Here is a 17,001-nt window from a genome sequence, read left to right on the forward strand (position 1 = left end):
TGCACAGCAGCACGTTTTGCTGCATTTTTTTATAACTTTTGCACCTTTGAGCTAAAAACAATAAAATCTGTTGATTATATGACAGATGATGGATTGTGCATATACGGCAAATCTATAACTATGTGAAAATCGCCACACAATCGCATATTTCAGTGGCCCTGCTTATAGGCCAGTCAGGCAGTGCCCAAAGTGCTTTGTCTGACAGATCAATGTATTTGCTGATATTTTTGGTGGGGTAACATAAGCCGCAACCGTCCCCGTGGTGTGGGATGCCTCCCTTAGCAAATGTGGTAGGGGGTGGGTGGGGAAGGGTGCCCCCTCCATGTACTTTGCAGGGGGACCCCCTCAAGTTTCATTACACCACTGGATATTTTGGTTTTTTTTCACCTGTTTTATGGTTTGGTGGACCATTTTCTCTGATATTACCACATTACAAGCACTGCTTGCCACAAGCACCAATGCAAAACACCTACACGATTTAGCTTCACAAGTTTAAAATAACCCTAATTTGCAAATGCAGACCCCTTTTCAGCTATCTGATTCGCTAGTGGAGTCTAGTTTTAATATGGTTCCCTGGGCCAGTTTTCTGTCCCAGTCTGACTATGGATGTGTCTCCTATTAACCCAGACTTTTCAAATTTCTCTGACCAAAAAGCAATAGGATGTTTCCAGATTTTCACACTGACAATTAGTATAACAGTCATTCATTCATTAACTTTATTTCGTTAAGTAGAAACATACCATAAAAGTACAATACACAACGAATTGTAAAAAAACACCAGAGATAAAAACACAATAAAAAAGTTAAGAAAATTGAGAAAAGTTAAAATCATGACAAAATAAACATGAAATATATGTCTCCAATGATAAAAAGATCCTCTCAGCAAGAGACCAATTCCCCAAATCCATAAATAATCAGTAATATGGAGAGACAATTTCTATAATGCTACAAATTATCAGCTAAGATCATGCATCAAAGTTCAATAAATATACATAAATGAATATAAAAAAAATAGCTACTGAGTCTTATTCTTTAAAATTGCTAATCTAAGGTGCCAGATTGATTCAAGGAATTTTGCCACTGGTAAAACTATCTGGACAGATGAAAAAGATTTTAAAATTCTCTCAGCATGTAAACAGGTCCTGACACATATATGTTTGCATAGGGGGATGATCCAAAGAGCTCTTTGTTTATAGTATGCATGACAGTGGAAAAGAACATGTGAGACAGACTCTTCATTTTTGCAACCCATCGGGCAGAACTTAGATCTGTTGGTGGAGCTGGACCATTTATACGTTAGAGAGCACAAAGGGAGAGACCCTATTCTAAATCTGATAAAAAGGGCATGTGCAAATGGAGAGAGTGCTACGTCCATAAAGGGCTCAAATTCGTAATGGCATTTGACTGATACGTAACTATCAGACATAGACAACAGGACAATCTTAGCAAATTTAACAATCTGGACATCATGCCAAAAAGCATCCTTCAGCAACTGCACAGCATTTTTAGGAATAGAGGAAGGATCCTGCCAATAGGACCCTAAACCAAGGTGAGTTATGGACCGTTCAACATAGGCACACCATTTGGTTTTGATAATGGGATTACGGCCCACCAATTTAAGAAGCCCACATCGAAATGGAATAAGGGCGTCTGTTGACCATAGCCGGATCCAAAACAAGAGGGGCCTTAAGGTGGCAATCTGCATGATTGAAAAAAGGTTTAGATCCATTCGGATGGGCAGAGATGGAGTGCTGGAGGGAACTTTTAGCAGCATTTTCACAAACTGATTTTCTGCCCTTGCCAGATTCACCAAGTTGCAGTGGCCCCAAAGTTCTGCACCATATAGAGCCCCCCCCCGGCTTGAGATTTGTATATTTCAAGGGCAGGAGACATTGCAAATTTGGGAGATCTAGAAGCAAATCTTACAATGCCGCCCACCCTTTGCTTCAAGCACAATAGAGATTTCTGACGATGGGCATGCCAAAAATGTGAGTCTTCTAATTTAATGCCTAAATAATCAAAAGTGCCCACTCTTTCCAGGGAAACGCCTTCTAGGTATACAGGCCTCTTCATTTTATGCCTATTATCCCCAAAGACCATGTATTTTGTTTTTGCTGAGTTGATTTCCAAACCCTGATCCTTGCAAAACTCCGTAAACTTAGAGAGCAATCTGGAACGGCCCGTAGCAGTTCGAGAGAGTAGCAAGGTATCATCCGCAAACAAAAGACATGGGAACTTCTGCCCACCCAAACTAGGGGCATCGCCATGACAATCTAGAAGGTATGGGATACATGCATTAATAAACAGAAGGAACAGGGTAGGCGCAAGAACGCAACCCTGCCTCATACCACGGGCTGTTGGAAAAGCTGGAGTCAGATCACCAGCAGGACCCCAGCGAACTCTGGCACAGTTGTCAGAGTAAAGATCTTTAATAATATTGATCATGGGACCCGGGACTCCAGTATTGCTCAGGACCTCCCACAGCTTAGTGCGCGGGACAAGGTCAAACGCAGATTTCAAATCAACGAAGGCCACAAATAAGTAGTCTTGATCTGCGTCTACGATCTTCCACTTGATGGTGATAAAGTGGAAGACCTGGTCTATGGTACTGACCTTGTCCCTGAATCCAGCCTGAAGATGGCTTAAAACCTGTTTTTTCATTATCCAATGTTTTAGTCTGGATAGCAGCTGGAAAGAAAATATTTTTTGCAAATTGTCTAATAAGCTAATGGGTCTATAATTTCCTGGGGAGCTCTTTTCTCCTTTTTTGTGAATGGGGACAATAATTGCCACCTTCCAAGAATCCGGGTAAGATTGGGTTGTCAAGGCAATGTTCGATATCCTATTGATGTACCGGGTCCATGGAGACAAATCTGATTTATACAGGTTTGAGGGGATACTGTCTGGGCCAGGAGCCTTCCCTGATCTTTGGGCACAAATTGCCAACTCTGTTTCTTTTAGAGTAAAGGGCGGGACAGCAGGGTGGTGCAGTAAAGAATCGGTAGGGCTATTGTCGGCAGAGTCCGACCAAGAGACGTACAATTCCCCATAGTGGGAGAGCCAGGTTTCTACATCAATGTGGCATTCAGGAGTAAATGAAAGGTCATGGTCTCTACGTGAAACCAAAAGCCAAAAGAGTTTGGCATCACAAGCACTGGCTGCCTCCGCCAGGCTCTCCCATAAGCTTCCCTCATACTTGAGTTTAGGTAGCTTGCAAGTAGCAAAATAATTTCTTCTTGCATGTATGATAGCATCCTGACTCTTTGACTTTAGGGCTTTGGACAGAAAGCACTTGGCCTCCCGACACTCCTTATCAAACCATTTGCAATTGGGTACGGAGGGTTTCCTTAACAGTCACATCGAGACAAAGGACATCTGTTTATTAGAAAACATATGAGTGGTGTGTCAGTATCTGCAGGAGCTTCTGAAGGGCAGGCTTTTCTAGTTAACTGTGGGGGTTTCAACAGAGCTATTGAGTGTCCTAGTCCCATACATGAGTAGTTTAGACAGTCAAGGTGTTTTACATTGCATTCTGTATTGTACTCCCTTTTAGCCCACTAGAGAATCAGGATTACAAGTCCCTGAATGCAAACTTAATATCTGGACAGGAAAAGCTACTCAGGCATGAGCCTGTGAAACTGAACTAAACTGAAATGAAGATACAGCTTTGGCTTGGTTCAGTGATTTTTTACCCAATCGTACCCAGACAATCAATTTGGGCGCTATTAAATCACAGACTTTAAAATTGGAAAAGGGGGTACCTCAGGGCTCGTATCTGAGCCCTTCGCTTTTCGGCATCTACGTGCCTCCTCTTAACAACGTTGTAAAAACATGTGGGTTCATTCCACTGTCATATGCAGACGACACCTGGTTGATTTTTACTCTGGGTGATGATCCTAACGAGGATGAAGCCCGTTTTGCAGCAGGCATGACAGCCATTGCTAAATGGATGACAGAGAATTCCTGCAGTTAAACACAAATAAAACAGAAATCACGGCCCATTTCTTCTGGACTTCTGAATGGTGGTCTTCAGACCTTGGCCCAGCCCCTAGCCCTAAGTCTTACATAAAATATGTCGGTGTCCGTCTAGATCAATCTCTATCATGATGGACCAGGTTGGGACAATGACAGGAAACTGCTTTCACCTGCTTCACTTACTATGGGAAGTTTTCCCTTTGCTTCCTTTCTCGGACAGGTAAACTTTAACTCAAGCATTGGTGGTTAACCGCTTGGATTATTACAACTCTTTACTAGCCACTGCTAATGAGTCTATTTTGAACAAACTTTAAGTGATACAGAATACTGCAGCATGGCTCATTTTTAGCTTGAGCGTTAGCGATCGACGTGTTGCATACTTTTAGTATACTTATACTGTGGTACAAAGATATTTAATTTGTTAGTTGCAGTGTCCTTCAAAAATCCTTGCTTGCTAGTGGTCAGTTCTGCCTCTTTATCTGCCTTTTTTCTCTTTGGGAGCAGCACAAACTACTGTCTAATTACGCTATGTCCTGTTTATCTCTTCTGACTGGGACTTTTTTTTCTTTCAGTATTGGCCTGTTTGTCTTACACTGTGGGTGTATAATCAGCCCCTCCTCCCCACCAGCTCCCTCTGTAAACATAAACCATCAGCAGTGGGGGGGCTTTTCCAGGGCCAGCTCGCTCTCGCTCTCTTCCTATTGTTATTTTCAGTGTGTGTGGCAAGAAAAGTCCAGTCAGTAATTTACAACGCTAAGAGCTCTAACTCGAGCAAACAAGAGACCATTGGATTCCAAATGTTTGTTTTCTTTACAGAAACATCCACAACATTCTCTCGTCTAAACATTATACGGAGACATTGCTAAGTTGATTTGACTCCTTTTGCATCTTTAATTACTGCCAAGCGTCTTCTTTGCCTTTCCTGTTTGGTGCTTGCATCACGTGCGTCTCCAGCTCATTTGGGCGACCAGCCTCGGCTTCTATTTACATTCCTTGAACGAATAAATTAGAACAAAATAGCGAGCAACAAATTCTACATACCGGACGCGGCGTGTTTTTACGAGGCCGACGGTGCATCGCGTACAATCACGGGGACAGGAGGGATGGGTGGGGGAAAGGTCTTTGCTCTGTAGTTGCTCGGTTGTGTTTCAGGAGCGAGGGCCCAGCCAATGCCCAAGTGTATGAGCCATCGCTAGACCTGAGTTGGCAGGTGTGACTAGCTGGGTGTTACAAGGCTGCAGGCTGGGGCTTAGCTTTTTCTCACTGCCAAAGTACACAACCCTGGCTTCCCGAAGCACAACGGAGTGGCGTATTATTATACCTCAGTCTATTTATCGTGTTGATAACTACATGACAGCGTGCTCAGGTGGAGGCAGCAGTGGAAAAGGTCAGGTGATGTCCCTATTAACGCAGACAGACAAAGCCTGGCAGAAGTGGCGGGTTATTTTTTTCTGTTCAGCTGCACCAGAGTATCAGGCTCTATCTTGCAGAAACACGGATGTAAGAATACAAGGGGGCAGTAGTGTGTTAAGATAGCTCAAAGCGTTTGTCCTTGCTGCAGCAATCTGTCTAAAAACTTTCCGAACAGTTTCGAATCTCAAAGGAACATCCTCCAGAGTTCTTAAAATGACCACTCTCGTGTCTTACACATTCAGCCAATCGTGTTTTCTTTTTTTTTTCATCTTGCAATGCAAGAAATACGGCACTTCCGGTTTTTATGGGCGAGCACAAAGCGCTCCATCCATGATGTAATCTCTCTTTGGGCTTCAAACCATGCCCATGTCACGTCAGTTAAGAAACGTTTTACCAGAGAACAGAGATTGGGGTACAATGCAGCAATATGAGGAATTTCCACCCTCCCTTGCCATTCCTACACATGGTACGGCCCCCTCTCCCTCATTCCTCCTCCTCCCCGCCCCAGCACTCCTCCCTCTCCATGTTCACACTACCAGCAGCTTCTGTGATCAATCGATACCAGTGCCCTCACTACAGCCAAAGAAGTGGGCGAGCAGGCAAGCGCTATGCTGGAGTGAACACCCACTCCTGATTTAAGTAAAGCTCACCAATCATGCCCACTTGTTTTTCCTGCTTTGCCCTCCCACTCGCTATTTCTCCGTGTGCTGTCCACTTCCCATCGCCCTCTACCCCTGTCCTTGCTTGCCCATCACTGAGACTGCATCGGGTTTCCTAACCTCGATCGCACCAAACTATGTTCCCAACCCCAGGGCTTGAAGTGGGATTAAAAAACTGGGGGTGTCTCAAAAAGGGGTGGGCGATAGAATTATGGGCCTGGTTTAAAAACAAGTTACAAATCTCTGCTTAGCATAGTGTGCCGCCCGGCTGGTATTTTTGCTACTTCTTTCTGTCGTTGCATCCAGGGATATAATACAATTAGTAACATTACACCTACACAAGTCAGGACTATTGGCTTTGTCAATGGTTGCTAGTTGCACAGTTGATCAATTTATGTGGCAAGTAAAGTCCAGTTCTGCATTTACAACGCCAATAGCTTTAACTCTCGTAAATGCGAGACCTATTGCATTGCAAATGCTTGTTAATTCTCCATTCAGATCGGCACCGTCCCCACTTCTGCGGACCCTCTATTGGCTGCCTATTTGCAAGAAAATTGTTTTCAAAGTATGCTGTTTAACCCATAAAGCTTTAAATAGAAAAGGACCACGCTACATAACCTGTAAGCTTGCACAGCACCTTCCCAGTAGATCTTTAAGATCTGCGGGTAAAGCGCTGCTCTCAATTCCTCAGATTAGGAAGGTTAGATCTGGTGGTAGAGACTTTTCATATTTGGCTCCCTGCTACTGGAACGAACTTCCTCTTCATATCTGGCAATACACTGACCATCTTACATTTTGGAAGCTCCTGAAAACAGAGCTGTTTAAAGCGTAACTGCATGTTGTCTGGTTGGTGATCTTTTGACGTTGAGATACCCCTCCTGGGGTGAGTCGTGCGCAATACAAGCATAGTTAACATAATATAACATAACATTACATAACTAATGTCCTCATTGGAAGTACTCCTCAGTATTGGCTCACTACTTCCAAAACATTCCACCTATTTAGAATTACCACAGGTTTTTCCTGTGCAGTCAAGTAGACACCTTTACTGTGTATGTTTGAGTTTGTGAGTTTATTCTCAGAGAATAGTTAAAACCGTGGACCTTCTGCTTACTCATAGTTTTCCTACAGACTTCCACAATACTGCAAATAACAACTTAAGTGAAAGAAAAATGAACCCACCACAGAAGAAAAAAGCGGGGTAGTTTGGGAGGGTATCCCCCGCAGCGCTAAGTTGTTTTCATTAGAGAGTCCTTGAGAGATGTCAAGTGTAACTCAAAGTCAACAAGGTAACGCAACCTGATGATATGTGATGTGAGATGGAGAGAGTGTCTGTGCAAGAAGAGTGGAAGTGGAATGCACAGGTGTTACAGTTCTGTAGAGATGGCAGCTCAAAGAGTCTGACCAGGCAAGTGAGGCTGTTTGTGCTGGTGTTCCCCCTCTCCTGACTGCTAAGTGATCCCAATTATAGGAGAATTCATGTTAGCACCTACCTATGTCCTGTTTAATTTGCTTACTAAAGATTGCCACAAAGTCCGTGCATTCATCAGATCCCACAGATTCCACAAAACTTGTTTCTATGAAGAGGTCACATAAAACTGATGAAAGAGAAAAACAACTCACGCAACAAAGTTATCCATTGCAGAAGGTTTGAACGTTGGTGGGTCCAACAAGCTGCTCTCTTATTACAAGTCATTGACACAGTTGTTATTAAGTCAGGAAATGTAACCAACTGTTTCAAAATTGCTTCGGGACTTGAGATAGCGAACCATCTTGGCAGCATCTGGTAACAGGATACTCATCCAAAAGTAGCGATAAAATCATGTGGTCATTGTATTCAACCCTCCCTTTTTCCACAAATAGCCACAGACATATTGGTGCTCATCATACAAGCCAACACTTAAAATATTAGTGTCATATTCTATCTGCTTACAGTGCTCTGATCTTCTTTTCAAACACCAACTGCTTTGTCCACTAGGTTGAGACTGACAGAAAAAAACATCTTCTGGTGTCAATGACCTTCCTAGTTCTCATCTTCCCATCATGGTCACAGGGGACAGATGAAAGAAAGGAACATGTCCACCTCATTTTGAATAATGGGTTTTCCAGGATGGATTTCTTCCTTCAGATAGTGACAGGAGGTCATGTCCCACGCATCCACTATGGCCACGGGGAGCTCGGAAAACATCTTCCTCAGCATTATGTCCAGCTGGAGGGACAGCCAGTCGCTCCCATATACTGATGTAGACCCCGTGTTCGCAGTTTTGAGGATCACTGTGGTCTTGGGGCTCCTCTGAAAGAGTCCTGTGATTGCCCTTCGGATGTTTCTCACCCGGCGGATGTACACCTCCACTGGGTATGTAGTGAAATGAGCCCAGATGGTGAACACGATGACCACATCGGGCCCACCACCAATGTTAGCGATGTCATTTGCCATGTAGTGGAGGTCTGCCATCATGGTCTTTTCTGTCCGTAGGGGGTTGCCATGGCCTCTCCATTGAAGCATTAAACCACTGCTTGGGTCGACAGCCAGCAGGGGGCCTGACTTGTATCCCACGTGCAAGTTGATTTGCTTCAGTGCTATGGAATGAACAAAAAATACTTAAAGTCACAAAGGTGAGAAAGAGTGAGTCAGCCACAGATAGAAAACCTCAGGGGAGTAGGTGAGATGTGGTGGACATTAGAGAGGTAGGCGGTAAGGGCAGGAGGGGTCAAAGTGGGAAGTTTTGAGACTTGGACTGTACCAGAGGGGGATATGATAGTGAATCGCTGCTGGAGTGTTACATTGTAAGTTAAGGAGGAAGTGTGAGAGGTAATAGTCAGAGAAGGTCTACATCAGGGTATATCAGGTCTATATCCGAGAGAAAAGTTCACTTTGATAGGTTAGACGCTGAGGAGGACACCAGAGAGTAAAAGCTTGGCGGGGTTAGTGGGTAACCCAGAGGGTAAGGCGAGGAGATACCCAGAATACCAGAGAAGATGATAGCAGGGGAAAAGGTCACACAAACAGGAATGAGGTCAACGGGTAGGATGTTGGAGAAAAAGAGGAGCAGGAGGTGAAACAGTAAGGAATTCAGAGATGAAGCGAGGTCTTACTGGAGGGTCACAGAATGAGACAGAGTCACAAGAAGGGTTAAGGAAAAGGAACTCAGGCAGTAAAAAGATGTGAGTATACAGTGGTCAAAGGACAGAAGTCAGATAATAAAGATCTTCAAGGGTATAGCCATCCAGAGGGAGAGACGCTCAGAAGGGAGGCGATAAGCATGGGAGGAAGTCACAGAGGGGGCGTGTCGGTTTGAGAGGGTGTCGGTAACAACATCCGGAGCTTAGAAGGTGAAGAGAAAGTGAGGTTCTCAGACAGGAAGGAGGTTAGAACCTCAGAAGGGAGATCAGAGAGGAAGAAAAGCAGAAGGACACTAGGTCAAACAGGTGGGAGGCCAGAAAAGGGGATGGTGGAGGAAGGGTCATAAAATGAGGCACAAAAGTGTTAAGTAGGTGGGCTTTCAGAGGGCATGGGGGAGTTTTTAAAGTTGTGGAAGGTCTGAGGAAGTGGTTGTGGCAAGCATGGCAAGATCATGTTTACAAACATGGATGTCTATGGCAGAACACAGTGATGTAATTATGTTTCACACCCAATGATCTGAAACAATGTCCATATTGGGGACAAACCAAAGCTCTTAGAATGGGGCAGAGGAACACTTCCCTTCAAGCCATGCACACTTTCAGAGCCAAGGGCTAGTGTTGTAACATTTATTTACACCTTTTAATGAAGCCTGCCCTGTTTATTTGTTGACAATGCAGCTACACCACCAGATGGTGCAAGATGCTGGTACTGCTGTGTTTTCCCTTTCCCCAAGGGTGCGTTATGCTAGAAACAGGTGATTATGCAATATGCCCCCTCATGCATTTTTTTACTGTGTGCTGCAAAAACCTGTAAAATGTCTGGGAGACACGCAACCCCAAACCACGTGTGAGAAACATGCCTATATTTGTTTAGGCAGGTTGGGTACTGGATACAGGTAGAAGCGTAAAGTTAGAGAGAAGGCCCTGTTTGTTTAAAACCAGACACGACCAGGTGCAAAGCAGAAAAAAAACTAAACACTGCAAATATTAAAGTACCTGGCATTGCATTGTAACAAATTGCCCCACTCTAAACAATGACTGTCTTTGCAGTAGAGGCACTACCAGTACCCAGGACCTGTAAATGAAACGCTACTAGTGGGTCTGCAGTTCTTATTGTAGCACCCACTTAAGTCAATGCATCTTTTCCAGAATACCATTTGACTTTGGAAAGGATTCTCATCGCTGTAAATGAACTGTGTTTCAAAGCTGTCAACAGAGGAATGCTAGACTCGGAGCGCAGGTGCTACCCATGGAAATATCCAGGGTTTGTCTCCTTCATATTCAAACACATTACTAGTCAATACCATGTGGGCACAGTCAAGTTTAAAGTCTTTGGGGTCATTTTGCTCCTGTTCCAGACCTCTAAAAAGTTTTCAATTACCTGTAATGTAGACTCTTGCAGGATGTTGGTATACAGAGATTCAACATCGAGTGTCAGTAAAAACTCAGTAGTCGGGTTCAATTCAATGTCTTTCAATTTGTTTACTGCATGTTTTGTATTTTTTTTAAATGACATCACAAAATTGTGATAAAGGTTCCAGTGCCGAGCCTATCCCAGATTGCCTCTCCACCTCTCTCCTTGTGTTACTACTGTATTGGGACACCCATTCAACCTGCTTATTGGGACTATCCATCTCTTATGCAGAGCAGAGTATGCACTACATAGATATAGCGCATGTCTTGCGTGCAAGCTTGCAGGCCAGACAGTAGTGGTTCATTGCTGGGATCGGCATAGAAGCAGTTGGCCTTTTGCAACAAAACTAATTTATATCAAGGGTCCCAAATCTAAATTTCAGGTGAAGCTGCTTTGAGAGTGGAGGGGTAATGGTCTCTAAAAATGGCCCAAATGCTCTTAGACATTTGACTTCTAAAAACGTGCCGACTAGCGTGCGTTGGACTGGATTTACTACCATTGGCTCCTCTAAAGTGGACCAGTACTTACCCTTAATGAGTTCTTTACTAATTGTAGTAGCCTCTCTCTGGGTATTCCAGAGTGAATCTAGACCAGAGGTCTTCAAACTGAGGGGCGGCCACCCCCTAGGTGGGTCTCAAGGGATCCCGGGTGGGGGCACCAAAGTCTGGCCAAAAGAAATATTATACAGATAACATGCCTTTGTTTTAAGCAGAAGCATGTTATTGCAGTTTTAAAAAGGTAACAGTACTTAACTGCAATGTTTAAATAGGTTTAGACATATTTAAACATTGCCATCTTTCTTAAATAATTTTGAAAAATTCTGAGGGAGGGCCCAGTGATTTTTATTTTTCAACTGGGGGGGGCGGCATTAAAAAGTTTGAAGACCACTGATCTAGACCAAGCTGGAACGGCTGGATATGAACATCTTTGAGCCAGGTTATACACAAATGGCATTTGAGACTTAGTATCTCTTCTAGAGCACATCTGTACATACATAGCTCCACTGTTCACCACAGTCTGTTCCAGTAAAGCATAAATCCCAGGGTTGCTCGGTGCGATATAATCGTAATCCCCAAATCCATGTATAGTGGTAAAGAAGAGGAGCTGGGTGGCAAGATGACTAAAGATCTTATAAATTTGCTTTCATTCACGGCAGGCCTTGGGGTCTTCTGCTGACCCCAACGTTCTATCCCAAATAATGCTGCCCCCACCATGAAGCCACAATGTAAGCACCTCAGACCGATAATCCTGACAAAAGGATCCAAGCGCAATATATTGGAAGAGTAGCTTTTACTGGTTGCAATGTCTCAGCAAGTGTTACCGTCAGTGGTTCTGTTTCTTGGAAGGAGCTTCTTACATCAAATTGCCGGGGACCATCCTGTGATGCCATATTCGAAGAGTAGAGCTATGTAAAGTGTTGGATCCAGGTGCAGGCTGGATCAAATACTCCACTTTTGATTGATTGTATTGACTCCTTCTGGCCACTATATGCCAACCAGCTTATTGTCCCCTTTAGAGCTGCCTCAGTAAGCTCTGCCCAGCTGTAGTCTCCCACAGGTGTTTGGCTTGAAGGAGTGCCTTCTTACATACTCGTCTAGGCACCCGTATAGCTTCGCTATTCTTTGACCTAAAAGTGTCCAATAGGCCCTCCTTTGCTCTCTTACATTCTTCACCAAGCCATGGGCTCTTCTTATAGCCGGGGAGAGGGGATTTAATTTCTGTACTGAAGTAGTTTCTCAAGGATTTGAACAATTCGTCATGGACAAGCATCACCCTCTTGCATTGCTCAGGAGTGCTTGATGTTTGGAACAAAGCTTCTAATCTACCTGCCGCTTCTCTATAGAGGTTGAGAAGTTGCTCTGACTGATGCAAGAAAGCCCCCACTTCACATTACATCTGTTATTGGTTACATAGCTCCTGCCCACTGACCATGCTCCAAGACCCATCAAAGGGAAACAAGTTCTGTTCTGTGTCAAATGTAGAGTGTTATGATCACTCTCAATCCGATCTAGAGTAGCCCTATCGACCAGGACCTTCAATAGCCCGAGGTCTAGGAGGATGTAATCAATACAACTAGTATGATTGGGTCTGTTGTTGGCTGACTCTCCCTACCTATTCGTAATGCATTAACACCTAAGCGTGCATCTTCGGCTTCCAAGGGCTCTTCCGTAAGTCCGTCACTGATTTCGTTGCTACCAGTTGTGAAGGCACAGCTTATGGCTGGGGTAACTTCCAGTGCAGAAGGCTATCCGGGTAAACTGGAGCCATTCTTTAAGGTAATGCAGAGTGTATCGCCTCTTCCTTCAGCTTCCCACTACTGGTTAGATAAGACTTCCCTTGGTGCCTGCAACAGTGCCTAGCACAAAACGCATCATTAATGCGGGTACGTTTCTCTCGCACTGTTGTAATAAACGAACCGGATATCGGCGTTTTTCTGTGTTTAATCAATTCTGCAATAGAACATGCAGCCAAGAAATACTTTCTGCGTGAGGGGCGATTTTGCAACTCTCATTGCCAGATGTGTTAAAATTAAGGACAGGCAGAGCAGTGAGTAAGCAGCAAAAATCACAAAGAAACCCTTCAATTCAAAACCGGCAAGTGACTGGCTAAGGAACAACGGAGGTCGGTGGAAACATAAAGCTCCTCGGCCCGTACAGCTCCGTCTTCTGGCTTTGCATAGGCCAAACCGTGCACAAATGTTACACTATTCCATCCCTGCTTCGTATTGGTGATTCAATTTCACTTGCTTGAGGTTTTAGATCTGCGGTATTGATTTACTTTTAATAAATAAACTATCAAGGATAACGTGTCGGCGCTGGGCACTTGTTGTCATTAGGCACTTTCAATGCTACGTAGAATGTTATATGGCTTTACTTAAACTAAAGAAATATTTACTTATTTCAGATTATCTAGGAAAAATATTATGCGAGAGGTTTTCGAAGAAGGCACCGGGGTGATGGGCATTCATAGGTATGGGTAGACATGGACCTAGTTTATTGTAGCTTGCCAAAGCCCCAGCACAGATGCATCTGTAGAACCTTGCTGTAATAAGCTGGCGAGAAAGGTTGTTGAACCTTGCAGTGGGTTCACGTGTGATTGAAAAGTGAAGGAAGATGAAAGAGGGTTTCAGTGTTAGTTGTGAGCATCAAGTGCAACATGTGGCCCACCGTGCGTCTGACCATTCATGATGTCCCCGAGTCCCAGGGGCAGACCCCTTCTACGTGTGTTACATCCCATGACAACTTCATCGCCACTCCAGCGCATTGCAAGGCAAGTGTACTAAATGTACACAGGCGATAACCGGGTTAGGTGAAAGATGTAAAGGTAAACATAGTAGCTTAGGCAATATGAACATAGGTTGGGGATGTTCTGAATGAGATATCATTGTAAGTCAATATCACAGACCTCAATAGAGTATGGACAACTGACTCGGGATCTGAATGTTTCCAAGGAGATCTCAGTGCTGGTTTTGCCTCCACAATACCTCTAGGCAGGTGAGTCACCGGTAGTCAGGATCATCTAGGCCAAGATTTACAGATAGAAGGTGAGTTGAATTAATATATCTAGGGAGCAATGAACTGTAGCCTGGGAGTCTGTATTGTCACAAATTTCATTTTTTAACTTAGGGTTTGTGACCTACAGATTTTAGACTTCTGCTTTTGGCAGGGTAACATTGTATGAGTTTTATTGTAAAACAAATCTTAGTTATGAAAGCTTGCAGGTTCATTGTGTCTTTAGACGTAAACCATTATTCATGCTTTGGTAACCGCATAGACCATTTATTAAACGGATTTCTTATTGCTAGCAATGTGCCTTAGAAGTGTACAACTTCTGGGATGTTTTGGGAACAGGCATTGTCTATTCACACATTTTTATTCATTGTAGCACCATGTATGGGGATCTAAACACACTTCTCCATATGTGATGCCTCACCTAGTATACATACCTGAGTACATTATTCTAGTATTTGTTAGGACATGGACACATCTAGTTTCTACTTGGCTCTATCCTCAACGCGCCCTTCTGAGCTCAGACCACAGTAGTGAGAAGGGCTGGATCTGTTTGCAGTACTCGGTATGATGGGACTTTATTTTATTTTAGCTTAATTCATTTTATTGTTTGTCCATGCGCTCTGTGATGCTTTTCACAACATCAGAGTGGTTTAGTTTTGGGTCTATGCCGGAGATGAAAGAACCAGTGCACTCAGTGTGGGGGTGAAGGACGGGTGAGACTGATGTCTGATACAAAAATGGCGGGTGAACTGGAAGATGAAGAATCCGTTTAAGTGTGCTTACAAATGCACCTTTCGCAAATACATTACCCACTTCTTATCCCGTTCCCCTCTTTAGATGTCCGACCCACCACCAACCTGAACAGCTCCATCACATAGCTTGCCTCACTATTCCTGCCATGCGGGTTATACCCCTCCTAGCATGCCTAATAAGGCTGTCTGAAAATTAGATGGTGTGAGACTTTTTAACGACTTCTTAAGAGGATGGACGTCTGAGAGAGAGGAGTGATGGACTTGAGAGGAAGGTGATCTGAGGGGGTAGAGGCCTTGACCTGAGATGTGAGGGTCATAAGATGTCAATGGAGAGTACATTAGATCTCTGTAAGTCTGTTCATGATTTTCTGGTTTGCATAGCCTTTGTTTCTTACAAGGAATGAAGTCCAGAAGATATTCCCACCACTGCCTTAGGGTGGAGTCACCAAACATGAAGATGATCTTCCCCTTCAGACAGGCACTGGCCTGGTCCGGTGTGGGAAATGTCTTGTGGGAGCAAGCCAGTGTTGTCCAGATGTCATTATAATAGTATCCGGAGGGTTGGGGGACCAACCTTTCGGGAGCACAGGCTGGTAATTTCTTTGTATCTGTGAATTAGAAACACACAAATGGAGAATGTCAGACAAGGTCAATGCTAAGGCTTCTTTCACACTCAGTAAGTGAGACAAACACAGGCAAACACAACTGCCATCAAGTAAAAGACAGAGGCAAACCCTGTCTCAGGAAGCCAGGAATCTAAACACAGGCATATTAAAAACATACATAGGACAGGCCACGTAAATAGGCAAACAAAAAGAGACAAGCAGACACAACCATAGATGGATAAAACAGAAAGGCGGACACAGGCATGTACACACAAACACACTAAGAAATGGCAGAGGTAGACACATCCATAGGCACATACAATGAGGCAACAAGTGACACAAACAGACAGAGGCAAGACGAAATGCACCCAAGTCTATAAACACAAACAGGCATAATCACAGAGACATGGAAAACGGCACACACACACACACACACACACACAGGGAAGCTGACATAAACATAGGCAAGCAGTCACATGCAAAACCATACGTGCATTGTCATGAAAATACATGTCCAGTAAGAAAGTTACACAAAACCAGACTGGCACACAATAAACATGACAAAGAGCTCATTGTACCCCCTTCTACAGTTATATAGTAGCGTGTGGTCAACCAGACATGGTTTGTAAGTTATGACAACAGCTGAAAGAGCAAGAACTGCAGAAATGAGGGGAGTGTTGAAACGGCAAACAGTTCCTGGATAAGGGTGTAACTTACCTGTCCCCCACCCTTCTCGGCACGGAAAATCAATTGCTTGTTCAAAGACCAAACAGAGTATGTTTGCCGAAGTGTCCATACCGGAAATGAACACCCATTTGAGACAGCAACAAACAGAAAAAGGAACAGCTGTTGTCCAGCACTAAAGGACAGATAATGAAAATGAAAGTTGGGGTGTCACTGTCATAGCATTTGCGGCTAAACTGCCAGCACGTTTTATAGGAAATCAGAGAAAGAAGAAGAGGCGGAGAGAATGACAAACAAGCATTTGCAATGCAATGGGTCTCGCATTTGCTTGAGGTTAGAGCTACTGGTGTTGTAAATTCATAACCGGACTTTTCTTGCCACATAAATTGGTCAACCCTGCCTCATAATTTGGTCTTTTCCTGCCACATAATTGCAGTGGCCCTGCATATAACTAAAGTACTTCCATTTACCTTCTTCCTCTATCTGCAGCCAAAAATAAAAATGTTGCCATTTAACATCCTAATTTAAATCTGCCATGCTAATTCCATTAGAATACCACTTTCACCACCCCACCATCAGAGTTGCTGGATGGATAACGCAATTCCCAAAACAAGACATCCACGGAGGAGTAGAAAGAGCAATAAACTAGAAGGGCCATTAGGATGTTAAGTTGGTCTGAATCATGGTCATAATTGCAATAAGGAGAGATTAATAAAACATATACAATTATTATATAAACCCTATAAATACCCTAATCAGAAATAAACGTTTGGCATTAGACTGTAACACTCAGAACAGCCCCTAAAGGACAACACAATGAAAATAGTATTTGTAAGAAACATGTTCATGGTACCATATAGTTAG

At 43.7% G+C, this 17,001-nt stretch overlaps 1 protein-coding gene across 2 annotated transcripts in view; it reads right to left on the minus strand.

The window, feature by feature from the left end:
• Positions 1–693: 693 nt before the first annotated feature.
• LOC138267553 (NXPE family member 3-like) overlaps positions 694–17,001 on the minus strand; it is a 215,170-nt gene continuing 198,862 nt past the window's right edge. For both annotated transcript variants that reach the window (XM_069216601.1, XM_069216602.1), the window contains exons 4-5: positions 15,244–15,456; positions 694–8,627 (exon numbers count right to left, since the gene is read on the minus strand). In XM_069216601.1, coding sequence (XP_069072702.1) covers positions 8,095–8,627; positions 15,244–15,456 — 746 coding nt within the window. In that variant the 3' untranslated portion in view covers positions 694–8,094. The remainder of the gene's footprint in view (positions 8,628–15,243; positions 15,457–17,001) is intronic.

The sequence above is a fragment of the Pleurodeles waltl genome, chromosome 12 (genome assembly GCF_031143425.1).
Source record: "Pleurodeles waltl isolate 20211129_DDA chromosome 12, aPleWal1.hap1.20221129, whole genome shotgun sequence".
Classification (NCBI taxonomy): Eukaryota; Metazoa; Chordata; class Amphibia; order Caudata; family Salamandridae; genus Pleurodeles; species Pleurodeles waltl.